This window comes from Hemitrygon akajei, chromosome 10 (assembly GCF_048418815.1).
Source record: "Hemitrygon akajei chromosome 10, sHemAka1.3, whole genome shotgun sequence".
Taxonomy (NCBI): domain Eukaryota; kingdom Metazoa; phylum Chordata; class Chondrichthyes; order Myliobatiformes; family Dasyatidae; genus Hemitrygon; species Hemitrygon akajei.
The window spans coordinates 172,568,219-172,596,053 of NC_133133.1; the positions used below are offsets into that span (position 1 = coordinate 172,568,219).

Consider the following 27,835-nt stretch of genomic DNA (forward strand, 5'->3'; position numbering starts at 1 on the left):
CACTGAGTGTGTGCTTTCAGGCTTCTGTATCTCCTACCTGATGGTAACAGTGAGAAAAGTTTATGCCCTGGGTGCTGGAAGTCCTTAGTAATGGACTCTGCCTTTCTGAAACACCGCTCCCTAAAGATGTCCTGGGTACTTTGCAGGCTAGTACCCAAGATGGAGCCGACTAAATTTACAAACCTCTGCAACTTCTTTCAGTCCTGTGCAGCAGTCCCCTCCCCCCCCCCCCCCCCGATAGTGATGCAGCCTGTCAGAATGCTCTCCACAGTACATCTACAGAAGTTTTTGAGTGTATTTGTTGACATACCAAATCTCCTCAAACTCCTAGTGAAATATAGCCACTGTCTTGCCTTCTTTAAAACTGCATCGATGCGTTGGGACCAAGTTAGATCCTCAGAGATCTTGACACCCAGGAACCTGAAACCGCTCCCTCCATTTCTGATCCCTCTGTGAGGATTGGTATGTGTTCCTTTGTCTTACCCCCCCCCCCCACCCACCCAGAAGCCAACAATCACCTCTTTTGTCTTACTGACATTGAGTGCCTCTGCTTCCTCTAAGGAAGTTGTGTCCAAGTTCACTTCTATCACCAGAGATCCAAAGATAATTGACGGAATCTACTTTAATGTAGGGGGCAGCACTGTAGCATACACAGATTAAAGCTCCAGCGCCCGGGTTCAGTTCCCGCTCTGTCTGTAAAGAGTTGGTACATTCTCCCCCTGGTTTCCTCCCACATCCCATGGACGTACGGATCAGTACGTTACAAACACGAGAAAGTTTGCAAATGCTGGAAATCCAAAGCCAACACACACAAAAAGCTGGAGGACCACAGCAGGTTGGGCAGCAGCCGTGGAAGAGAGTAAACTGTTAACGTTTCGGGCCGAGACCCTTCTTCAGGGCTCATTGTTCGGGTCAGTAGCTTAAGTGGTCACATGGGCGGCGTGCGTTTGTCGGTCCGAAAGGACCAGTTACATCGCTAAATCTCTAAATTTAAAAAATCCTCACGACAGGCGGTCACAAAATTCGCTTATCGCTCGCAAGATGTCGGTGTTAACAGGGCTCCACTACGTATTCCGTCTGAGTTTAATGCGTTCCCCCACGCAGTGACAGCACCTTGTTTAGAAGTAACAGGATTCTCCTCGACCGAAGTTAGCAGTAGGAACACTGATCCTCGCCCCCCAAACGCTGGCACCGTGTTGCCCGACAAGGTGTTGGCACTACACACCAGCTTCACTTCGCGAGGTCGGCTCTGACATTCCAGCAACCTCTCTATTTGCTTGTGCTACACCAGATAGGCGGGAACAATGCAAACTAATAAGTACACACCCACAGATAGGCAGGGCTCATAGACGGCGGTCGGGCTCGCAGTGAGGTTCGCTGGGACGGAGCCCTTCAAAACTTTGTTTGCGGAAACCTCTCCTCCTGAACTCCCTTTTGTGCTGCGTCAACTCGGTCTTCGCAACGCACAGCTGTTTTCTCCGGACGAAGATGGGATACCAGTGCCTGGTCTTGATTTAGAGTTTGAGTCTCCTGTAATCACCTGGAAGTCAAGGGCCGAATCCTTCTCTGGTTTGTAGGGCGTGCTTTCTCCTCTCTACTTTTGCCGGGCCGGTTTTCTTCCCCGACGCTGTTACCAGTACAACTGCAGAGATGAGTAGCTTTGATTCGGACGAGGATCAGTTGGAAATGGAAGTATTTCCTGACGGTGAGTCATCTCTGGTTAAATGCTTACAATTTCGCAATTTCGTGTTGTTAATAAAGTCTGGAGCAACTTCACTGTTGACCATTTCCAGCTGGTCATCTCCAGTGGGAATCGGCAGCGCGGGGTATGGAAAAATGTTCCCGCCCTGTGTGAACATATTTAACTCTTGAGTGAAAGAACTCAGTAGGTCAGACAGCATCCGTGGTGAGTGAAAGACCCTGGATGGTTCTTACAGCCGGGGACTCTTTAAAGGAAGACCCTTTGGAACAGAGATGAGGAGGGATTTCTTTAGCCAGAGGGTGGTGAATCTGGGGAATTCATTGCCACAGACGGTTGTGAAGGCCAAGTCTTTGGGTATATTTAAAGTGGAGGTTGACAGGTCCTTGATTAGTCAGGACATCAAAGCTTATGGAGAGAAGACAGGAAAATGGGATTGAGTGGGATAATAAATCAGCCAGGATGGAATGGTGAATATTACTCCATGGTCCATTGGTTTAACTCTGCTCCTGTGCCTTTGGTGAATGTTCCCAGTTCTGAGATACATAACTGGAAATGTTGGTTCTCTGAATCTGTTGAACACTCAGTCCTAAAGAGTGATAATTCTCAGCCAATAATGAGGTGTTGTCCTTCAGACCACCTTGCTTGCATGTTGACTATGTTGGAACAATGTAAGAGGCTGCAGATGGAAAGGCCAGTATTGGCATGGATGAGCAATTAACTGACAGGCAAATGAAGCTCGTGGTTATCACAGGATGCTGGATCTCTGAAATAGTTTGGTGTCTTTCACATGGAGGAGAACAGATAATATGTACCAATCTGGAAGAAATACAGGAATTCTCTAGGGTGCCATTCCTGAGAACTGTCTGTAAACCAAACAATTCACATGTTGGAAATGCCACCACCTGATAAAGGGACCTACTTTGTTAAGCGCCTTCATTCCGTACATGGAATTTCCCCGTGACCATGACACGTCCGTCCATGGCCTCAACTGCCATGATGAAGCCACCATCAGATTGGAGGAGCAGCATCTCATATTCTGTTTGGGTAGCTGCCAACTTGACACCCTGAACAATGATTTCTCCAACTTCCAATAATCCTTCCCCCCTCCTCTGCTTTCACTCTTTTCCATTCTCCATTCTCTCTCCCCTGTTAACTCTCCACCCCTCCCTTCACCTCCCTCACCCTTCTCCTCCCTCTAGTACTTCTCCTTTCCCTTGTCCCGTGGTTGACTGTCCTCTCCTTATAGATACCTTATTCTTCAGCCCTTTACCTTTCCCACTTATCACCTCCCAGTTTCTCACTTCATCACCCTCCCTCCCACCTTGTCTCACCTATCACCTGCCACCTTGTACACCTTTATCTCCCCCACCTTCTTATTCTGGTTTCTTCCCCCTTCCTTTCCAGTCCTGATGAAGAGTCTTGGCCAAAAACATTGACGGTTTAAAAACGCAAACATGAGGAAATCTGCAGATGCTGGAAGTTCAAGCAACACACACAAAATGCTGGTGGAACGCAGCAGGCCACGCAGCATCTGTAGGAAGAAGCACTGTTGACGTCTCGGGCCGAGACCCTTCGTACTGACGAAAGGTCTCGGCCCAAAACGTCAACAGTGCTTCTTCCTATAGATGCTGCCTGGCCTACATTGACTGTTTATTCCTTTCCACGTGTGCTACCTGAGCTGCTGAGTTCCTCCAATATATTGTCTGTTGCTCTAGATTTTCAGCATCTGCAGATAATCTTGTGTTTATGACTTAACTCAACCATTCAGGTTTCCCTGCAAGATGCACTGATATCACCACAGACCAAATTCCCACATGGAAGAAAATGCCTGCAGTCCCACAGCAGCCACCCATCCCCCACTGTGCTCCAAAACTCTCCTTCCTGTGTTCAGGCTGCTGGTAAATTGGATGATGCTGGGGATGACCCAGACAAGAGAATCTCTGCTTCAGCAGGGAAAGAATACCTGGCTGTTGGGAGGGAAGAGATTAAAGGGCAGTTATTGCATTTCATGTAGGTGCATGTGAAATTGCCATCAGAAAGAAAGTGGGTATTGCTGGAGATGGAACAGTGTTCCCTGACTGGAAATTAACCATAAGTTTACTCTCCTTCCCTCAAAAGAGGTTAGGTCCAAATTTACTATGATCTCCACAAATGGCTGGCACTGTGTTCCCCCCACAAGATGTTGGTGTAAGTGGGGAAAATGGTCAGTAAATGTGGATAATGGAACAACTATGTTTGAGACAATAGAAGATGACCTCTTGGAAGCATTGATGTGGAGTTGAATTGGCAGAAACATCCCATTGATATCATTGTTTAGAGAGGGATCTAAATTACTTGACCTATTGAAATTGGCTAGTTCTGAAATTTGGTTCAAAAAAATTCTATTATATAGATTTATAATCTACCTTCCTAGGAACATAAGGGCCTTGTGGTACATCTGGCCATCTGACTCTTTGCTATTCATCATGGTCGACCTACCTCAGCACCATTTTGCAGGACAATGTCAATACCTTTTGCTTCCACTAGTATTCAGGAACTTATCAATCTATATTTTGAATGACGTCAATGATTCTCTATAGACTAGAAAATTCCAAACATTCACCATTCTCTCACAGAAGACATTTTTACCTATCACAGTTCTAAACAGTCTACCTGTTATTCTAAGATTAAGCTCTCTTCTCACTGTTGCCATCAGGTAGAAGGTACAAGACCCTCAGAACTCACACCACCGGTTCCAGAACAATATTACTACACCTCAACCATCGGGCTCTTGGACAAAGGGAATAACTACACTCACTTGTCCATCCATTGAGATGATCTCACTTTAAGGACTATTTATCTCATTATCTCATGTTCTCATTATTTATTGCTATTTATTTATTTTTGTATTTGCACAGTTTGATGTCTTCTGCACTCTGGCTGATCTTTTATTGAATCTGTTATAGTTACTTTTCTATAGATTTGCTGAGTATGCCCACAGGAAAATTAATCTCAGGGTTGTATATGGTGACGTATATGTACTTTGATAATAAAATTTACTTTTTGACTTTTTTTTTTGATCTTCAAATTCCTCAGCCAAGAGAAACATCCTCTTTGACTCGACCTTTTGAGCCTTGGAAGACTTTTGAGTGTTTTACAGAGATCACCTCTCACTTTACTAAATTGTACTTGTTCTCGAGCTCCTCAGCCAAGGGAAACATTTCCTCTGAATCCACCCTTTTGAGTTTTGGAAGGCTTTTGGACATTTTAAGGAGATCACCTTTCATTTTACTAAATTCTGCAGAAACTGGGCTTGGTTGTTCAGTTTCACCTCATATTGTAAATCTGCAATGTTCTGAGGCAGTCTATTAATCTTAACTGTATATCTTTTTATAGGCAAGGACAGCAAAACTGTACACAATGCTAAGATATGATCTCACCAGGGTCCTATATAATCTTGATAAGATCTCCTCATTGTACATACAAATCTTCTTTCAACTGAAGTTAACTTGCCATTTACCTTGCTGCATCTGGCTGTTAGCATTTAAGTTCAAGTCGAGTTCAAGTTTAATTGCCATTCAACCATACACATGAATACAGTGTTCCTTTGGGGTTAAGGTGCAAAACGCAGTACCAACAGTCACACACAGCACATATAGTTACAATCGCAGAAAATATACTGTACAGTCACAAAAAAATAGTATAGCCCAAGTCCCTGAGTGTCGTGGCCTGTAGATTGATGGTGCATGGATGCTGTCCTGGAGCCATGTTTCTGCAAGAACAAGCACGCAGCAGTTCCTCATCTGGCATTGGTGCAGCACCAGGCAAACACTATGCAGCTTCTCCTTCACTTAGCAAACACTGGAGGACTGCGCCAAGGGGAGGGACCAAGCTCCAACCCACCATGGACTGCAGCGCACCCACCGTGCCCCAACCCACCATGGACTGCAGCACACCCACCGTGCCCCAACCCACCATGGACTGCAGCGCACCCACCGTGCCCCAACCCACCGTGGACTGCAGCACACCCACCGTGCCCCAACCCACCATGGACTGCAGCGCACCCACCGTGCCCCAACCCACCGTGGACTGCAGCGCACCCACCGTGCCCCAACCCACCGTGGACTGCAGCGCACCCACCGTGCCCCAACCCACCATGGACTGCAGCACACCCACCGTGCTCCAACCCACCATGGACTGCAGCGCACCCACCGTGCCCCAACCCACCGTGGACTGCAGCGCACCCACCGTGCCCCAACCCACCGTGGACTGCAGCACACCCACCGTGCTCCAACCCACCATGGACTGCAGCACACCCACCGTGCTCCAACCCACCGTGGACTGCAGCGCACCCACCGTGCTCCAACCCACCGTGGACTGCAGCGCACCCACCGTGCCCCAACCCACCATGGACTGCAGCGCACCCACCGTGCCCCAACCCACCATGGACTGCAGCGCACCCACCGTGCCCCAACCCACCATGGACTGCAGCGCACCCACCGTGCCCCAACCCACCATGGACTGCAGCGTACCCACCGTGGACTGCAGCGCACCCACCGTGTCCCAACCCACCATGGACTGCAGCGCACCCACCGTGCCTCTGCTCTCTCCCACAATGAGTGATTGCATCCAAGGAAGGCCAGGTCTCTTTAAATATATACATTAACCAATCTAGCATCATTTAAACAATATCCTGCTTTTCTGTTTGTACACTGGTGAATGATCCCTCTTTTGTTAGACATCAAGAAAAGACATCGTTAAGTGTCAATATTATTTTAACATGGTGTATTCTGTTAAAATTGAGGATTAGTTTAGTGGGGAGTTTAACTCCCTTTTATAGACAAAAGAGTAAGAAGAGATGCCTATGATCACACTGTCAATGAGGAGAATGCTTGCTCCCAATTATGCTGCTGGCATTTAGGGCAGCAATGAAGGTCCTCCATCTCTGATGGTGTTCACAGCTTCCTTCATCATGCCAGTAGCTTCTTCTTAGTTTTTATACGGTCAGTCACGCAAGTCCCAGGTGGAGACGCAGGGATACTGTCGCACTCAGATGTAGAAGGATTTTTAATTGCCATTTCTGTAACAATATTGTTTTACCAGTCAGGGTTGTTAGCCCTGAGCTGAACCCGAAGCTCTGGTGCACCACTCTTAGCCTGGCCTCTACCCTTTGACCTGTTTGGCGTGGGTGACACTATCAGGAGCCAAAGCACAAAGCCCTGACTCCAGCCAGGATAGCTCTGCGGGTCATTGAGATGGAAGTCTCCAAATCTCGCGGCAAGGTTGTAGTCCTCTTGGAGGAATGAGGAGAATGCAACATGGGAATTGCAGGTGAACAAATTACGGAGGGTTCAAGGCGTTCTTCACCACAGATCAGAAGTGTTTTGAAAGATCAGGGAAGTGCGAATGATTTGGAACCAGAGCAGACGAGGATATAAGCCCTGGCCAGATCAATCTTGATTATTTTGACTGACGGGGCAGGATTGAGATGCTGAATGGACTTCTCATCCTCCTAATTTCTTACGGCCTTACACTCAGTGGCCATTTTATTAGATGCACCTGTACACCTGCTTATTAAAGCAAATAGCTAATCAGCCAATCGTGTGGCACAACTCAATGCATAAAAGCATGCAGACATGATCAAGAGGTTCAGCTGTTGTTCAGACCAAACATCAGAATGGGGCAGAAATGTGATCTAAGTGACATCGACCGTGAAATGATTGGTGGTACTGGACGAGGTGCTTTGAGTATCCCAGAAACTGCTGATCTCCTGGGATTTTCACACACAACAGTCTCTAGGGCAAGTCTGCGGACGTTCAGTTAATGGTAGGGGTTCATGGCGTAAGAAAGTCTGGGAACCCTTGCTGTGGAGTTTGCATAGAATGATGTGAGAAACAAAAACATCCAGTGAGCTGCAGTTCTGTGGGTAAAAATGCCTTGTTAATGAGAGGGGTCAGAGGAGAGTGACTAGACTTCCTGTACAAATTGATGGCGTGTTACAACAGTGGTGTGCAGAGGAGCATCTCTGAATGCAGAATATGTAGAACCTTGCACTGGATGCGCTACAGCAGCACAAGACCACAAAGATACACTCAATAGCCACCTTATTGGGTACAGGAACTACTTTATTAGGTGCCTGGAATATTGGCTGCTGAGTATGTGTTCTTGTGGACAATTACAAGCAAGTATTGCATTATAATTGAAGCAAATGTGACCAAAATGTATTGCTATGGGATGATTAGCTTTTGACAGCAAGTGCCAATCCAAGTAATACTGTTTTTAAAGACCAAGTCAGAAAGATCGTATAACTGATAGTGCTATCTTTTAAGCTGGAATACTTATTGACAGTTATTCAAAGATTCTGTTAATGTAACCGAAAATTGCTTAAAATAGAAATAAGATGGACTAATGTATTTGATTCATTGTTAATGATGTGAATTTTCTGCGTTTGTTGCAGAAGAATCTGTTTGCTGGTTGATAATGTATAAGGAAAGCAACATCTATGGAAGTCTATGTTGTACCAAAACAGAGGTTCTTATATTCTGTGACCATGTATTTTCTTTTCAGACTCTCCCACTCAAAGCTTAACATTAACCCCATGAGGCCTTCTTAGAACTTTATGTACTTCAATGAGATCCCCATTCATTCTTCTAAATCTGCAGAAGTTATGATGTTATGAAGTGTGTGTGGTTTCTGGCCAGTTCTTATTTTGTTGCTGTTTTGATCGTGGTGGCCTGCAGATAATGAGCATCACAGCGCTCGATTGAACTGAACTGAGCTGAACGGAACATGCCTGGACTCTCTCGATGACTTTCTTGGTTGATGTTTTATATTTTGCGTTTTTGATCTTTTTTTGCCGTTTGCATGAATTGTTTTTTTTTGGTGCATGGAGGTTGGGGGGGTGGTTTTGATGATTTTTCTTTGAACGTGTTCCATGGTTTTCTTTGTTTCATGGCTGTCTGTGGGGAAGACAAATCTCAGGCTTGTGTACTGCATACAGACTTTGATAATAAATATACTTTGAATCTTTGAAAATACAAATTTTACAGTCAATAACCAAATCAGAAAAATCTCTTTTTTCCCGTAACATCATTGAGTTGTGATTAATTGGCAACATTTTTCATTGTTTTGGGTACCGTGACTCATTGGTATGCAGGTAATTTGCATTTGAATTGTGCCCGCCTCCACCAAATTATACTTCAATCAACTCTCCAATAGGACTGGAAAGGAAAGGGACAAAAGGCAGAATAATATGGTAGTGGAGGTGAAGAACCTCCTGTTGCGTAATTAATATTTCAGTAATAATAGAGTCATCTTGTATATATATATATATATACATATATATATACATATATATATAGATAGTTTAATTAAGCATTCTTAAATAATTAATTATGAGTTATATGTAAAAATTCATAAATTGTATATGTCATCATGTTACCACGTGATATGCGTGCGCCTCACATAAAGTAAGTCCAAAGTTAGACTTGCATTTTGGACTCCCAGGCTTTCCTTTGAATTAGTTTAATTTTTGAAGTTACAAATATAACCTCCCCCCATCAGGAGTGGCTTATTATTGTCATGTTGTGATTGACCACAACTCTTCATCTTCTCAAATCAACTGGCTCAACTCATAGATCTCTCAATTCTGTGTCCACTTAGAAACAGAAAAGCATTGTTACAACTATACAGCATGTTAGTGAAGCTGTCCTTGGAGTGTGTTGTACTGGCATTGGAGACTGAGATTCACTAAACTCTTTCCTGAGATGAATAGTTGTTCTGTCAAAAGCATACAAAAAAATTTGTATTTCTTAGAGATTTGACGAATGATTGGGGATCTCATTGAAGTACATAAAATTCTAAGTAAGCATGACAGGATGTTAGATCCTCGGTAGAGATCGTAAAGAGCACCAAATTTCTTGGTGTTCACCTGACGGAGAATCTCACCTGGTCCCTTAACACCAGCTCCATAGCAAAGAAAGCCCAGCAGCGTCTCTACTTTTCACGATAGCTGAGGAAAGTCCATCTCCCACCCCCCATCCTCATCACATTCTACAGGGGTTGTCCTGAGCAGCTGCATCACTGCCTGGTTCAGAAATTGCACCATCTCGGATCGCAAGACCCTGCAGAGGATAGTGAGGTCAGCTGAGAAGATCATCGGGGTCTCTCTTCCCACCATCACGGACATTTACACTACACGCTGCATCCGCAAAGGAAACAGTATTATGAAGGACCCCATGCACCCCTCATACAATCTCTTCTCCCTCCTGCCGTCTGGGAAAAGGCTCCGAAGCATTCGGGCTCTCACGACCAGACTATATAACAGTTTCTTCCCCCAAGCTATCAGACTCCTCAATACCCGAAGCCTGGACTGACACCTTGCCCTACTGTCCTGATTATTATTTATTGTAATGCCTGCACTGTTTTTGTGCACTTTATGTAGTCCAGTGTAGGTCTGTAGTCTAGTATAGTTTTCTCTGTTTTTTTTATTACGTAGTTTAATCTAGTTTTTTGTACTGTGTCATGTAAATCATGGTCCTGAAAAACATCGTCTCATTTTTACTATGCACTGTACCAACAGTTATGGTCAAAATGACAATAAAAGGTGACTTGACTTGAATGTTTTCACTAGTGGGAGAGTTTCTCATAAGGGCACAGTCACAAGGTATGGGGGCTGTCATTCAAAACCAAGATACATAGGCCTTCTTCTCTCAGGGCTGTTGAAACTCAGGAATTCTTTATTTCAAAGTGGAGGTTAGATCACTAGAGATATCTTAAAAGAGGAAAGTTCATTTTTGAAAGATTTTGGGAATGAGGGCTATATGGAATAAGCACAGAAGAGAAATTGAGACCTGGGACAGTTCAGCCATTTTGTTTTAAAGATGAGACTAGAACTAGAGGTCATTGGTTAAGGGTGAAAGGTGAAAAATTTGACAGGAACCTGAGGGGGAATTTCTTCACTCAGAGGGTGGTGCAAGTGTGAACAAGCTGAATGCAGGTTTTATTGTAACGTTTAACAGAAGCTCGGATAGGTACATGGATAGGAGTGTTTTGGAGGGTTATGGGTCCAGGTGCAGATCGATGGGACTAGGCAGAATGGCAGTTTGACAAACTAGATGGGCTGAATGGCCTGCTTCTGTGCTGAAGTGCTTTGTGACTGGATATGGGATGATCACAGTCTCTTCCAACCCAGCAAGCCCATGACACACTATTACACCCATGTGACCAATTAACCCACTAAATCAGACATCTTTGAAATGTGGGGGCAAACCGAAGGAAACCCACATACTCATGGGGGGTGGGGAGGAGGCGGAATGTGAAACTCCTTACAGACCGTGGAAGAATTGAACCTGGATCACTGGCACTGTAATAGCATTACTTTGTTACTATGGTGCTGTGATCATATTGAATGATTACAGAGTCTTGAGGGGCCAAGTGGTGCACTCTTGCTGCTCTACTCTAATGTCCTTGTGTTTTGTTTGAGAGCTTCGAGTTTAAAAATCCTGTCTGATTCTTCAGCATGGTGCTGAGGAAATGCCCATCTCTCAGAGGGCCCAGACAAGCCGTCAATCTGCATTTTTCTCTCCTCGTTTACTGAGGAACACTTCACTTGATCATTGCTGCATTGATTTTTGTGACTGCCTTGGCATATTGGTTGCCTTATACATGAGAGCAATCAATATATCTGAAGTACTTAAGTGGGTGTGAAGTGCATTAAGATGTGCTACAATTGGGAAAGATAATTTCAAAGCACATGCTTTAATTTCTGTACATCCATCATCTAGGTGGTTTGCAGATTTTATCCCATTGGCAAATACATGGTGGTTAGATTGCAGTGCAGTGAAAGGAGAAAGTAACTTAAATGGGACCATAAGATATAGGAACAGAATTAGGCCATTTAGCCCATCAAGTCTCTCTCTGCCATTTCTTCATGGCTGATCCATTTTCCCTCCCAGCCTCAATCTCCTGCCTTCTCCTCATCTCCCTTCATGCCTTTACTAACTACAAATCTATCAATCTAAGCCTTAAATATACCCAGTGACTTGGTCTCCACAGCCACCTTTGGCAACGAATTCCACATATTCATCAGTCTCTGGCTAAAGAAATTCCTCATCATCTCCATTCTAAATGGTCGTCCCTCAGTTCTGAGGCTCTGTCTTCTGGTTTTAGACTCCCCCACAACAGGAAACATCCACTCCACATCCACTCTATCGTGGCCTTTCAACATTCGATAGGTTTCAATGAGATCCCCCCCCCCCCTTTATTCATCTGAATTCCAGTGAGTACAGGCCCAGAGCCATCAAAGGCTCCTCATATGACAAGCCTTTTAATGCCACAGTGGGCTGGCAGTAGGTAACCCCATAACACCCCGGCACGGACACTTCGATGCAATTAGGATGAGTAAACATCCTTTGATTAGATCTCACTGTATCTGGGTGTGCCATCCTGCCCTGCAAGGCAGAGCTAAATGTCATGAGGTTTATTTGGTGACTGTTGCATTTGCATCTGGATTTTGTATGTATATCTGACTAATGTGAGTTTAGAGTGTAAGAAAAAAAACTGATGGAGGAATTCAGGAGGTCAGTTGCATCTGTAGTGACAGGGAGGTAGTCGATGTTGCTCAGGACCTGATGCTACAGATGCTTCCTGACCTGTTGCATTACTTCAGCATTTTCTTATTTGCTCCTGAGTTTTGATGTTAGTGGATGCATGATGGGAATGTGGTGAGATACCACTAAGAGTCAGGTGTATATGGGAGGAAATGGTGTTTGAAGCTAAGTTCACTGATCACAGAGATCTTGAGCTGTTTGAGGTATTGTAATCATTTTCTTGTCTGAGGACTCCTTGTGCTGAAGGAACACTCACAAAGGGCTGAAGGAACCCAGCAGGTCAGGCAGCATCTATGGAGAGGAATAAATAATTGATATTTCAAGCTAAGAGCCTTCACATCATTATATGCCGTGTCATATGATGTGGGTGTGACATGAACCATGATTGTTCTGGGCAAATTTTTCAATGGAAGTGTTTAGCCTTTGCCTTCTTCTGTGCAATTCTTCTACCTTCTACCACTTCTGTAGAAAAAATTTGCCAAGAACAGTCATGGGCATTGAAAGACCACGACTGCCCACGTCATACAACACTGCACAATGATGATGATGAAGAGGAAAACTGACGTGAAAAAGGGGAGATTAGGAGTGAAGACAGAGATAATGTAAACTTGAGAGGTTTTTGAAAATGAGAAGAGATGTAGATGGGCCCTAAGCTGGGAGTGGTGGAGGGGATTTAATGCATCTTGTCATTAAACAAATAACAACTGGAAGACTCACCTCTCAGGTCTGTGAATCCTTTTAATAATATCACAGCTGATTATCATATGTAATGAGGACTCCTCAAGGAAAATTGCTTGTAGAAATCTTAACATTCACAATGAAGATGATTTGCATTAAACTGACATCCAATTAATCTCTTCAAAACCTCATTGAATGAAGACAGTGAATTAGTTTTTGTTTTGTTTTGTAACTTCAACACATTAAATTACTTCCAAGAAAACACGGGAGTCTGGGAATCTGGGTCTGGCTTCATCTTTACTTTAAGCGAGGTGCATATGTATCACATGAAATAATGTAGACTTGAGAGGTTTACATTCTCTCTCAATGTAAATGTGATGATGTATGCAATTCATATATTTATACATATAACCCGTAATGAATTCTTTAAGCAAACAAGAATGCTTTATCAAACAATATATACACAAGATTACTGAAATATTGTTGAAATATTAAATGCATAGCAGTTTAGGAGTAAGTATTACTATTGTGTAGTCAAAAGGCAAGATCCCAGAAAAAAACAGTTTTGGTGATGATGAATGAGGGCCTTCATCAGTTTTAAATTCTAACTTTTTGTTTCTTTCTCCACAGATGCTGCTTTAATATCTGTACATTTCTGTTTCCATTTCAGAACTATCATTCTGTAACAAAGACTGAGTATAAAGAGTTCCTTGGGGAAAATGTGGGGGCCAAATCAGATATGAAGTCAGGCATCACACACAAAATGCTGGAGGAACTCAGCAGGCCAGGCAGCATCTATGGAAAAGAGTATAGGCAACGTTTCGGGCCGACACCTTTTGGCAGGACTGGAGAAAAAAGATGAGAAGCCAGCGAAAGAAGGTGGGGGGAGGAGGGGAAAAGAAATACAAGGTAGCGGGTGATAGGTGAAACCGGGAGGGGTGGAGGGGTGAAGTAAAGAGCTGGTAAGTCGATTGGTGAAAGAGATAAAGGGCTGGAGAAAGGGGTATCTGATAGGAGAGGATATTCCCATTTCCCTGTCTCACCTTATCTCCTTACTTGTCCATCTCTTCTCTCTGGTGCACCTCCTCCTTCCTTTTCTTCCATGACTTTATGTCCTCTCCTATCAGGTTCCCCCTTCTCTGGCCCCTTTTCACCACTCTACTTCTCAGCTCTTTACCCCTCCCACTCTTATGGTTTCACTTATCACCCGCTACCTTGTATTTCTTCCTCCCCTCTCCTCACCTACTTACTCTGGCTTCTCATCTTTTTTCTCCAGTCCTGATGACGGGTTTCACCCCAAAATGTTGACTGTTTACTCCTTTCCATAGATGTTGCCTTGTCTGCTGAATTCCTCCAACATGTTGTGTGCGTTGCTTGGATTTCCAGCATCTGCAGATTTTCTCTTGTTTATGAAGTCAGGTGTATCCACATTACCTGCGAAAGACAGGCTGCAGTAGAAAAGTAGAAGTGGACTGAACAGTCCAACAAACGCAGCTAACATTAAAGTTTGTCTTTTGGACGATCAAGCGCTTCAACATTCTATAACAATTTAAAAAGATGTCCCAATGGAATGTCCCATCCTCTGGCTGTGGAATTATTTTTCCATGCACTGTTGCCAGCAACAGAATCCTCGGGTTGGAATACCACAGTTTAATTCAGGACATGATTGTTGAACCCCATTTCAAGAGTGGCGTAACAGGTTGTGAGAAATTTGTGACCTGTAGATCGTTCTGCAAGTCTGCCGGTCTCTGTAGCATTTGGATAGGTGCCACTGTAGTGTAGCGGCTAGCATGACATTATTACAGCTCGGGGTGTCAGAGTTCGGAGTTCATTCCCAGGGCCTTCTGTTTGTAGGTCCTCCCTGTGAACGTGTGGGTTTCCTCCCACAGTCCAAAGACATACCGTTAGAAGGTTAATTGGTCGTTGTACATTTTTTTTTAGATACAGTGTGGAATAGACCCTTGTGGCCCTTCGAACTGCGCCACCCAGCGACCTCCAATTTAAACCTAGCCTAATCACATGACAATTTACCATGACCAATTAACTTCCCAACCCAAATGTCTTCGGACTGTGGTGTACCCAGAAGAAACCAACGCCATTGGGGGAAGAACATAGGAACTCCTTACATACGGTGGTGGGAATTGAACCCAGGTCGCTGGTACTGTAAGGTATTGTGCTAACCACTACGTTACTATGCCACCTAAAATTGGCCTGTGACTAGGCTAGGGTTAAATCAGGGGTTGTTGTACAGCGTGGCTCGAAGGGCCAGTAGTCCACGCTGTATCTCAATAAATACATAAGTTCTCTTTGAATATGGTTGCTGTTGGTCATAATGCTCTCTGATATCTTCAGCAATAAAAGTTTACACTCTGATTAATAAAGGGTTGTTAAAATGTCCTCGTTTCTAGGGTTTGCAGATTTGGTGAAGTTCCAAACATTAAGGGAAGTTGAGTGATTCTGATGCATTGTTTCACAATCCATGCCCCACCCATGATCATGGTTGTAAATCACATCAGAATACACATCTGGCAGAGTTTACCCATTATATCAGTCACATTGCAAAATACTCAAGCAGCTGCAGTGCTGGCAAATTGTTTAGTTAGTGCTCAGTTTCATCTTAACAGTTTAAAAGTTTTGTTGCCGGAGACAAATCAATATCTGATTTATATTCCCAGGATATTTCTGTGGAAAATTTGAATCTGTTAGTCATGTGACTCATTGCAATTCATGTAATTTTTATGAATTGTAACTCTTTCCTTATTGTTGGAGATGCTGATGAAGTTGGAAGTTTGACAATCTCTAAGCAATACTAATTGGTTTAACTTTTGATTTTCTCTCTACTGCCCATAACGCCGCTGACATTCAGGGCAGCAATGAAGGTCCTCCATCTCTGGTGCTGCTCAGGGCTTCCTTCATTGTGTCAGTAGCTTGGTTTTCACTACTGTCAATCACGCAAATCCCAGTTGGAGACTCAGGAATACCGTCGCTCTCAGATGTAGAAGGATTCTTCATTGCTGTTGCTGTCACAGTTTTATTTTACTGGTCAGGGTTGTTAGCCCTGAGCTGAACCCTCAAACCTGGAAGACCAGTGGACTGCTCCTAGTCTGGCTGTACCCTTTGACCTGTTTGGCATGGGCAACTCTACCAAGAGCCAAAGCATAAAGATCTGTCTCCAGCCATAGTATCTCTCCGGGTCATTGAGGCACACAAGCCTCCAAGCCATGACAAGGTTGTGGCTCACTTGGAGGAACTTTCGAGTTTGCCCCTGATATAATGATAAATATGTACTTTATATTTTATATTTCATGTTACTTAACATGAAAAATCCATTTTTGCAAAGTAATAAGTAGATATAAAAAAACTACTAGCCTATTATTTCCAAGTTCAGCTTTACTTAGAAATCTTTCCGGTTTTAAGTACTATGTGTTTTTGTAGATTCTGTAAAACCATTGTTACCAAGGGAAGAAGCAGCAGGGCAGACTTAACATTGAATGCTCTTTCAGCTGTTGATGTACTGGACACAAGCACAGACAAGACATACTTAAATCTTCAGATGGTATGAGATACTGAAAATAAGGCTGCCCATCTGTTCCTTTGCACTGCTTTCTTGCCTCCTGTCATTGTTCAGTTCTTTTGATCTCAGTGGGTCTGGGCTCAGGTCCAATGTTCCATCTGACTTGTGTACTGCTGCAAAATAGCTTCTGAACCTAACTGAGGCAGGATACACCCTGGTTATCCAGACTCAATGCAACTTAGTACGAATTAATTCTGATTTAATGCCTTGACCAAAGCATTTCAAATAGGAAGCTATGTATGAATTCTATAAAGAATTGATTGTTGACCTCAGGAAGGAGAAGTCAAGGGAGCTTACACCTCTCCTCATTAAGAAATCAGTGGTGGAAAGAGGGACCAACTTCAATTTCCTCTGTGTCAACATCTGAGAGAATTTATCATGAGCCCAACATGTGTATGCAATCATGAAGAAGTTACACTAGCGGCTCTGTGCCGTTAAGAGTCTGAGGAGATTTGGAATGTCACATACCGATATAATTGGAGTTTCCACTAGTGACAGAATTGGAATGTGCGTTGATGGTTCTTCAATCTGAGAGACCATATCTCAAAGAACTCCACTCTGAAATCTGTCCACCCCTGCAATTCACACATGGGTCTGAATTATTGAAAATAACTCTTTCTTTCATTGCATAAACAGTGTTAAATTCTGCTATTTTAAACAGCTGCACGATGAGAGGTTAATTTTTCATCGGCAGTGTTCCAGATATCTACAGAGACAGACTTCTCAGCGGAGAATGTTGACTTCTAATACAATTTCCTGTTTAACCTTATTTTTTTGCAAAAGCATTCCAGAATACAAAAATATTTTGCAAATTGTTCAAACAAAAATTAAAATCAGTAAAATAAATATACACAACAAGGTCTCCCCAAGTAAATTAGATTTTTTTAAATTTAAAAAATATTCTTAATTGTAATATATGCAAGTGAATATAAGTGCATATAATTGGTACGTGTCTTTTTATCTATTTCTTGTAGCAGTAATCCAATATGTTCTCTTCCAATGCATCAATACCACTCACATTTCCTCTTTGAAGATTGTACCCTTGAGGCATCAGAGATAATGTTCACCAGGACCCTGTCCCCTCGTCTCCATTGGAGACAGTGTTAAGCAGGACCCTGTCCCCTCGTCTCCATTGGAGACAGTGTTAACCAGGACCAGGACTCTGCCTGCCAGTTAACCTTCAGGGTGTTCTGCACAGGGACTCCCAAGTACTTTACACACCAAATTTTTGTATTTTCTCCCCATTTAGAAAACGATCTGCACATTTATTTCTTCTACCAAAATGCATGACCTTGCAATTTCCAACATTGTATTTCATTTGTCACTTTCTTGCCGTTCTGCTAATCTGTCTGAGTACTTCTGCAGCCTTCCTGTTTCCTCAACACTACCGGCCCCTCCAACAATCTTTATATCATCTGCAAACTTGGCAACAAAGCCATCCATTCCACCATCTAAATCATTGATATACAGTGTAAAAAGAAGCAGTCCCAACACCAACCCCTGCGGAACCCCACTAGTCACGGGCAGCCAACCAGAAAAGGATCCTTTTATTCCCACTCACTACCTCCTGCTTATCTGCCACTGCTTTATCCATGCTAGTAACTTTCCTGTAATACCATGTGCTCTTAACTTGATAAGCAGCCTCGTGTGTGGCACTTTGACTCAGGCATTCTGAAAATCCAAATATAAATATCCACTGCATCCTCTTTATCTGTCCTACTTGTAATCTCCTCAAAGAGTTTTGCATCACTTATTCAATATAATTTTTTTTTAGAAGATCACAAGGCCATAAGATACAGGAGTGGAATTAGGCCATTCAGCCCATCAAGTCTTCTCTGCCATTTCATCATGGTTGATCCAGTTTTCCTCTCAACCCTGATCTCTTGCCTTATCATAATATTTATTATTTCTTATTGTAATACATATACTTGACTGTGAGTTCCAGCGTTCAGGCATTCTGCCAAATGACTTTGACTTTCTGCTTGACAACAAGAATTTCAGCTGCTAGTGACACTTGGTGTTTGCATAATTTGGTTCTAGAAACATAGAAAAACTACAGCACAATACAGGCCCTTCAGCCTACAATGCTAAGCATGTACTTACCTTTGAAATTACCTAGGGTTACCCATAGCCCTCTATTTTTCTAAGATCCATGTACCTATCTAGGAGTCTCTTAAAAGACCCTAACGTATCCACCTCCACCACCACTTCCGGCAGCCCATTCCACACACTCACCACTCTCTGCGTTTATATAAAAAAAAAAAAAAAAACTTACCCCTGACATCTCCTCTGTACCTACTCCCCAGCATCTTAAAACTGTGTGCTCTTGTGTTAGCCATTTCAGCCCTGGGAAAAAGCCTCTGACTGTACACATGATAAATGCCTCTCTTCATCTTATACACCTCCATCAGGTCACTTCTCATCCTCCATCACTCCAAAGAGAAAAAGCTGAGTTCACTCAACCAATTCTCGTAAGGCACGCTCCCCAATCCAGGCAAAATCGTTGTAAGTCTGCTCTGCACCCTTTCTATAGTTTCCATATCCTTCCTGTAGTGAGGTGACTAGAACTGAGCACAGTACTCCAAGTGGGGTCAGACCGGGGTCCTATATAGCTGCAACATTACCTCTTGGCTCTTGAACTCAATCCCATGGTTGATGAAGACCAATACACCGTATTCCTTCTTAACCACAGAGTCAACCTGCACAGCAGCTTTGAGTGTCCTATGGATTTGGACCCCAAGATCCCTCTGATCTTCCACACTGCTGAGAGTCTTACCATTAATACTATATTCTGACATCATACTTGACCTACCAAAATGAACCACTTCACACTTATCTGGATTGAACTCCATCTGCCACTTCACAGCCCAGTTTTGCATCCTATTGATGTCCCACTGTAACCTCTGACAGCCCTCCACACTATCCACAACACCCCCGACCTTTGTGTCATCAGCAGATTTAATAACCCATCCCTCCACTTCCTCATCCAGGTCATTTGTAAAAATCACGAAGAAAAGGGGTCCCAGAACACTGCTTCTAGGCACTGCTTGATGCAGCCACATACAAAGGTGGCCATCAAGATGAGGGTTATGTTAGGTACATTTTCAGCACCTTTCTCTAAAGTAGGGCTTACCAACTTTTCTATGCAAGAGACCCCTGCCATTAACCAAAGGGTCCATGGATCCCTGGTTGGAAACCCCAGCTCTAGAAACTGGTACGGCAAAACCCAATGGACATGATCCATCGTGGAACTAGCTCAGATGATCCCACAGTGCAGGAAGATCAACTCAGAGAGCACCTTGCAGCTAGGAACCAGGTTCTTGGCACCATAAAAGTAGAGAATGGCTTCCACGGCCTCAGTTTCAGTTTCACTATAGTTGTAGCCATATAATCCCAGCACTTTTAAACCAGGTTTCCAGCACCGTTTGAGAGTCAGACCTGACAGTGAAGGGACGAGAAGATCAGTTGAGCCAATTACTAAAGGTCGTGATCTCAATCATACTGTGATTGAGGGTGACATCATACTTACATTTTTGTTCAGATTGGACCTTCCTTGGTTTTTCAAATTATTTAATTCTCAAACTTAGTTTTTCCAAATCCAAGAATACATTGTAAATCTGAAGATGGTCCCATCTCAGCAAAAGTGTAAACATTACACCACTCTTTATTTTTGCTGCCGTCTCTTTTACAGCCTAAATTTTACATACAAAGAGGTAACATTGCACTTTTCAAAATGTTAGATGTTGAGAACCCAGAGCTGCTTTCAGTATTAACTGAAAACAATTCTGGAAAATTAATGTGATGATGAATTCACTTAGAAAATTTTGTCAGGAGCTGCAGTGAAGAAATGTGCAGAGAAGAATTACGGAATTTGTGAATGTAATTTTCTAGTTCAAGATTTTACTTAAGCAGGATACTCCTGTCATTCTAATAAATGTACCCCAGTTAAATATAAGCATCTAATTGAGAATTGCGACACGAACCTCACAACTGTTAGAATTTAGTTTATCCCTCAATGAAAGGTTGCAGTGGTCTGCGGAGTAACTGAAATGAGCTGGACTGAATATGCCTGGACTCTTTCCATGACTTTTGTGGTTTGGTGTTTTATGTTCTGTGGATTTTTTTTTTTGCACTTTTTTGCCACTTGTGCGATTTGTTCTTACTTTTTGCAGATGGGGAGTTTGATTTTTTTTTTAAACGGATTCCATGGTTTTCTTTGTTTTGTGACTGTCTGTGGGAAGACGATCTCAGGGTTGTGTACTGCAAACATATTGAGATAACAGATGTATTTAAATCTTTGACCGAATGCTCCTACATCATAAGAAGAGCAGCATAGAATTAATGATCATGCTCTGTTGATGTTCCCTGGATCAACTCCATGCAATTTCATTATGATTCATTCAAGTAATGGGGAATGAAATGCTCCATTCAACAGCTTCTCTAGTATAAATTGATAACTCTCCTTTAGATTTGCTGCATTCAACTAAGATGCCATTGGAATTGATAAATCTCCATCTAAATTTGGAAAAAAAAATTCTCCTAATTTCTTCATACATTTATGAAGAAATAAATGTATTTCTTCATAAAAATATGTATTGCCTTGCTAGATATTGACTCATTATAATGAAGAAAGCAGATTTTCAGATTGGTATACTGCATGTTAAACTTTATCTACAACATTGAAAGTTGGATGATGTGTTGTTGACCTGGTATAGTTTGAAGTGATACCTTCTGAGTTCCCTCAGCCTTCCTTACAGGTACACAGGTAGCATTTCCCCACCTGTTGTGTATAATAACAAAATTTACAGTTCATTAATATTAATGAAACTGAAAATTGGTCATATACTCTCTTGGGTGACTGATTTGCATTGGCAGACTCAGATACTGAGTTAAGTGTCTTCCTGAAAGAAGACAAGACACGTTGCCAATTAAGGAGAATTGTGCCTGCAGGCATATTCAATATTTGATTAATAATCAAACATACAAGCAAATTATTTGTTGCACCTTAATCTATCATATTCAATGTCTATTGTTAAACTTCCAAGAACAAAATTCATTTGAGGGAAAAGTCATATTGCTTTATTAAAAATACAGTAATGTGCAAAAGTCTTGGGCACATTTATATAGCTAGGGTGCCTAACCCCTTTGCACAGTACTGTAGTAATTTTATGTATTGCACTGTACTGCTGCTGTTTAAAAACACAAATTTCATGACAAATGTGAGTGATGATAAACCTGATTCTGATATGGGTTCCTATTGTAGACTGAGAGTGTGAAGGGGACAGAGCGTGAGTAATCATGGTTGGGAAAAGGGGAAGGGAGAGAGGAGGGAGTGGGAAGCACCAGAGAGGCATTCTGTAAAGATCAATCGTCTGGAATCAAATAAGCTTGCTTGGTCTTTTAGGGCTGGATATGTTTGCATGCGTGCCAGCCAGCCACCCCTGGCACGCCTTCTCTGCCACCTGTCCCACATCCCTCCTGTGGCACTCCACGTCATTCTTTGCTCCCGCCAGATTTACAAACTCACTCTTGGCTCCAGGTTGACAAATACAATACTGTGCATATACACTGAAGACTTTTGCACAGTACTGTAACTCTTGATTATAAGTTTATTTAGATCTAAGTTGGATTCAATTTACCTCATGCATTCTAGTAGTTAGCACATTGTTCGTTCGTTATGGGTTAGAGTGGTGGGTTGGAGTTAAGTCTCTACCAGAGGAGATGTGAGGCACTCCTTCCTTCCCCTGGCTTGTAGATCACCCTCAGGCAAGGTGTAGCACCTGCTTAGTCCCCCCACCCCAATCAGGGTCATGTGAGGCCATGGGAGCAGGTGGTGGATGGCCAAACGAGCAGCTGGTGCAGATCACAAGTCCTGGTTATGCGACCACTGTCGCCAGGTAGACAATCTCTGAAGACTATTGGTAACGGCTGGGGTCACCCGTCTTGTAAAGACACTGACTTGAAGAAGGTAATGGCAAACCATTTCTGTAGAAAAATTTGCCAAGAACAAACGTGGTCGTGGAAAGACCCTGATCACTCATGTTTCAGCTCAGGGCACTGGAATTCAGAGTTCAATTCCGACATCATCTGTACGTCCTCCCTGTGGAATGCGTAGGTTTTCCCCATGTACTGTAGATTCCTCCCAGAGTTCAAAGGCCTATCGGATAGGTTAATTGGTCATTGTAAATTATCCTGTAATTAAGAAGGGTTAAATCAGGGCAGTCAGGGGATAACTTCACTCAACTTTGCTTGTCCTGTCATTGAAATGTTACAACAATCAATGTGTCTTCTGCACTTTGGCTGAATGCCCAAGCTGGGCTGTCTTTCTATGATTCTGTTATGGTTATTATTGAATAGATCAGAATCAGGTTTATTATCACCAGCATAGAAACATAGAAAACATACAGCGCAATACAGGCCCTTCGGCCCCCAAAGCTGTGCTGAACATGTCCCTACCTCAGAACTACCTAGGCTTTACCCATAGCCCTCTATTTTTCTAAGCTCCATGTAGCCATCCAGGAGTCTCTTAAAGACCCTATCGTTCCTGCCTCCACCGCCGCCGGCAGCCCATTCCACACACTCGCCACTCTCTGTGTGAGACTTGTTAACTTAGCAGTAGTTAATAAAAAAAACAAAATAAAATAATAATAAATCGATCAATCAATTACAGTATATGTATATTGAATAGATTAAAAATTATGCAAAAAACAGAAATACTATATATTAAAAACAAGTGAGTTAGTGTTCAAGGGTTCAATGTCCATTTAGGAATTGGATGGCAGAGGGGGAGAAGCTGTTCCTGAATCCCTGAGTGTGTGCCTTCAGGCTTCTGTACCTCCTATCTGTTGGTAACAGTGAGAAAAGGGCATGCCCTGGGTGCTGAAAGTCCTTAATAATGGATGCTGCCTTTCTGAGACACCTCTCCTTGAAGATGTCCTGGGTACATTGTAGGCTAGTACCCAAGATGGAGCTGACCAAATTTACAAACCCTCTGCAGCTACTTTCGGTCCTGTGCAGTAGCCCCTCCATACCAGACAGTGATGCAGCCTGTCAGAATGCTCTCCACAGTACATCTACAGAAGTTTTTGAGTGTATTTGTTGACATACCAAATCACTTCAAACTCCTAATGAAGTATAGCCGCTGTCTTGCCTTCTTTATAACTACATCAGTATGTTAGGACCGGGTTAGATCCTCAGATATCTTGACACCCAGGAACTTGAAACTGCTCGCTGTTTCCACTTCTGATCCCTCTGTGAGGATTGGTATGTGTTCCTTCATCTTACCCTTCAGGATATCCACGATCAGCTCTTTTGGCTTACTGAGTGCCCAGTTGTTGCTGTGGAACCACTCCACTAGTTGGCATATCTCACTCCTGTATGCCCTTTCTTCTCCACCTGAGATTCTACCAACAATCGTATCGTCAGCAAATTTATAAGTGATATTTGAGCTATGCCTAGACACACAGTCATGGGTATAGAGAGAGTAGAGCAGTGAATCTCAGGGTCGTATATAGTGACATATATGTACTTGGATAATAAATTTACTTTGAACTTTTTTTCTAGTTTTGTTGAATAAAACCTGAAAGAAATTATTTACAAGACTTTTATGATTTACAATGGCAGTGGAGAAAATATGAGAGTGTTATTAAGAATATGATAAGGAAACAGAATTTGGAAGAGAAGCCTGCTGGAGTTTGTTGAGGATGTGACTCCTGGATGGATAAAGAGAGATAGACAGATGTGATGCTCCAGAAAAGCCTTTGATAAGGTCCCACATGAAAGATTATAAGTAGATTGTTTGATATTGGGATAATATTTGGGCATGGTTTGAAAATTAGTTGGCAGGCAGAAGTCAGAGGGGAGCAGTTGGTTGGTATTTTTGCTTTGTGGTTACTGCAGAGATCAGTGTTTAGGTGGCTTCGGCTATTCATGATATGTGTTCAGGAGCACTGTGTACACAGGGCCCTTAGTATTATCAAGAATCACCCCTATCCATCCAGCATTCTCTTCGATTTTCTACCATCAGGCAGGAGACTCAAATGCATAAAGATAAGAATGGTCAGGATGGAAAACAGCTTCTTCCCTCTGGCTGTTAGGCTTCTGAACTCCATGCTGCATTGCATTTGAAGAGTCACCAGATAATTTGCACGGTACCCTACAATATTTAATTTATGCATTTTACTTGGGTTATCTATGTGTAATTCATTTGTAGTTTTAATTCTTACTTTCCCAAGTTTTTGTGTGGTATATATGTGTTACGAGTTCTACTGTGTTCTACACCCTGGTCCTGAGAAACTTCGTCTTGTTTGGTGGCGTAGATGTTTATAGTTAAATGACAATAATCTTGACTTGACTTGTAATATTTCAAAAACTTTTTGATAACTCTAAGCCAGGTGGGACTGTGAATTATGATGAATATGAAAAGGGTCTTCAGTGTATCTTAAATTGATTAAGCAAATGGGCACACAATGTGGCAGATATGGAGGCACAATGTGCTGACGTTGGAGAGGGTTCAAAGGAAGTTCATGAAAATGATTCCAGACGGAAAGGCTTGTTATATGAGGATTTTTCTGGGCCTCTACTCACTGAAATTCAGAAGAATGAGAAATGACCTCATTGAAATCTATTGAATGTTGAAAGGCCTCGATAGAGTGGATGTGGAGAGGGTATTTCCTATGGTGGGGGAGTAAGACCCAGAGGACACAGCCTCAGAATAGAATGGCATCCTTTTAGAATGGAGATGAGGAGGAATTTCTTTAGCCAGAGAGTGGTGAATCTGTGGAATCCATTGCATAGGCAGCTGTGGAGGCCGGGTCATTGGGTATATTTAAGGCAGAGGTTGATAGATTATTGATTAACTAGGGTATGAAGGGATACAGGGAGAAGGCAGGAGATTGGGGCTGAGAGGGAAAATGGATCAGCCATGATGAAATGGTGGAGCAGACTCAATGGGCCAAATGGCTTAATTCTACTCCTTTAACTTGTGGTCTTATGGTGAGACTGCAAGAGGCTGGAAGGTCGCAGACTCATCCAGCTCCATCGTGGGCACAGTTCTCACCACCATTGAGGACGTCTTCGAGAAGTGGTGCCATCAGTAAGGGCCCTCACCGCCTGGTACTCATTCTCCTCCTGCTGCAGCTCCTGAGAGGAGGTACAGGAGCCTGAAGATCCAAACTGAAACAGCTTACCCTCCACCATCAGGTTTCTGAACAGCCCATGAACCCAGAACACAGCCTTATTACTCCTTTCATATTTACACTATTGAATTATTTTTATATTTCAGCAAATTTATGTCTTTGCATTGTACTGCTATTGCAAAACTATAAATTGTCATAATAAATCTGACTCTGATATAATTGAGTAAATGCACTGAGGTAGGATAAACCACGGTGGCATATTATTCAAATGGCATGAGGTTCACTGGAGTTTAGCAGAATAAAGGGGAATCTAAGTGAAACTTCCAAATTCTAACAGGACTAAACAGATTGGATTGGAGAGATGTTTTCTCTGATTCCCCTCCCCGCCACTCCCGAGTGTTCACTCGGCGGGAGACGGGCTCTATTGTGGCTGACTGATGATTTCAATGGGCTGGGGGGGTGGTGTCTGGACTATATAGTGTACATGTAGGTTCTGTGTCATTGTATTTTATTGATATTCCACATGTGCTTGTTGTCTTCCATGTGTGAGGACTCGACCTCAAGCATGATGTCGCCAGGTGGGGAGGGGGGAGAGGGGCCATCGGGGCCGGAGCACTCCGCTGGGGGTGGTGTGGCTCTGTGTCCAGTGCTGCTGCCCCACTGTTTGTTCGGCGGGAGATGAACTCCACTGTGGTCGACTGTGGGTTAATGGCACAGGTATTGGCACTCTGTCATTGCGTGGTTGTGATACCGTTTGTGCTTTGTGCCATGTGTGACTGTTGGTACTGTATTTTGCACCTTGACCCCGGAGCTACACTGTCTCGTTTGGCTGTATTCACGAGTATTCATGTACGGTTGAATGACAATTAAACGTGAATGAACTTGGATTACAGGACAAGAAGTTTGGGACCACGAGGAGAATAAATTTAATGGAATAATCTGCTATAGAAAGCTGAAGATGCCAAGTCACTGAATATAAGGAGGAGAAGGAAATGGGGAGAGAGTAGGAAGACAGTATTCAGATAGTCAAACAGGCATATGAGCAGATTGAGTACTGCAGCAAGTTTGATGGGCCAAGTGGGCTGTCCCTGCTCTTAATTCCTGTCCTTCTATACAAAGTAGCAGAATTGTACCCCCAGTGGCTCTCACTCTTGCTCAAGTTCACAGTCTTGGTCTCTTAAACTGAAGGTTTTATTTCTTTTTTTTGCAACCTTCCTGTTTCACATCCCCGGGGGATCATCCTGCTGTGGAAATTGCAGTTTTTAGCTGGCTAAGAAGAGAATCAGACCCGTTCACAGGTTTCTCAGCTGATGCCTTTCTAATTACTAGATTAGTGAAGGTGATCTCTTTTCAGTTCAACCTCATTTCTGTTCTCTGCATGCACTTCCAAAAATCAAAACTATCAAAATAAAATATTCTTTCTTCCAAGCTATGAAATTTATGGAGCTTGAAAGTCAAAGACGTTTTTTTTGTCAACGTGGCAATGTGGAATTCTGTAACATTATAACTGGGAAAAATTGGCTTTTATTAGGAGTAATATTATAATAGCCAATGTTTTGCAAATGAAAGCAGAACATGCATTGGTTCAAGGACATCTGATTTCAATTACTGTAATGATCTCATGTTGTTTACTTCTCAACTACAGTCTTGGAATTATCCCAGTGAAAGAATAATGGGATTATTTCTATACTACTCAAAGTTCACGTCTGAAACCATCTATTGGAATTGCATTTCCCAAAAGGATAATCTCTCAAAAGCAGTTGGTTGCTCTACATTTACTCATCCACAGAGCGTGAGTTGTATCTCATTTAATGAAAATTAAAGGAAGAGGGTAGGGAAGGGAGAGTGAGCTGAGAAGATGGTGGCCTGGGTGGGTGGGAGGCAGAGAGTACTGAGGGCAGCAGGTGGGGAGACTGGATACTGAATCAGGGAAGGGCAGATGGACGAGGTAGGGGGTTCAGAAGGGAAGGTTTTGGGGAATGATCATCTACGTTGTGTATTCTTATGTGAATGTATGTTGTCGATACACTTGTGTGAAACGACATGCGCTTGTGCCAAATCTTCAGTAAGGCTGGGTCTCCTGTCGTCATGGATTTTCTTGCCATTGGACTGAGATCTGTGGCATAGCTGGTGTGAAACAGCCACCCAATGTTTA

At 42.9% G+C, this 27,835-nt stretch overlaps 1 protein-coding gene across 2 annotated transcripts in view; it reads left to right on the forward strand.

Annotated features, from left to right (window-relative positions):
* The first annotated feature begins 1,051 nt into the window (after positions 1-1,051).
* The window catches only part of ano6 (anoctamin 6), a 173,567-nt gene continuing 146,783 nt past the window's right edge, over positions 1,052-27,835 (forward strand). The window contains exon 1 of one of the 2 annotated variants that reach the window (XM_073059718.1): positions 1,052-1,705. In XM_073059718.1, the coding sequence (XP_072915819.1) occupies positions 1,651-1,705 (55 nt within the window). In that variant the 5' untranslated portion in view covers positions 1,052-1,650. The remainder of the gene's footprint in view (positions 1,706-27,835) is intronic. The other variant, XM_073059719.1, reaches the window with a different exon arrangement.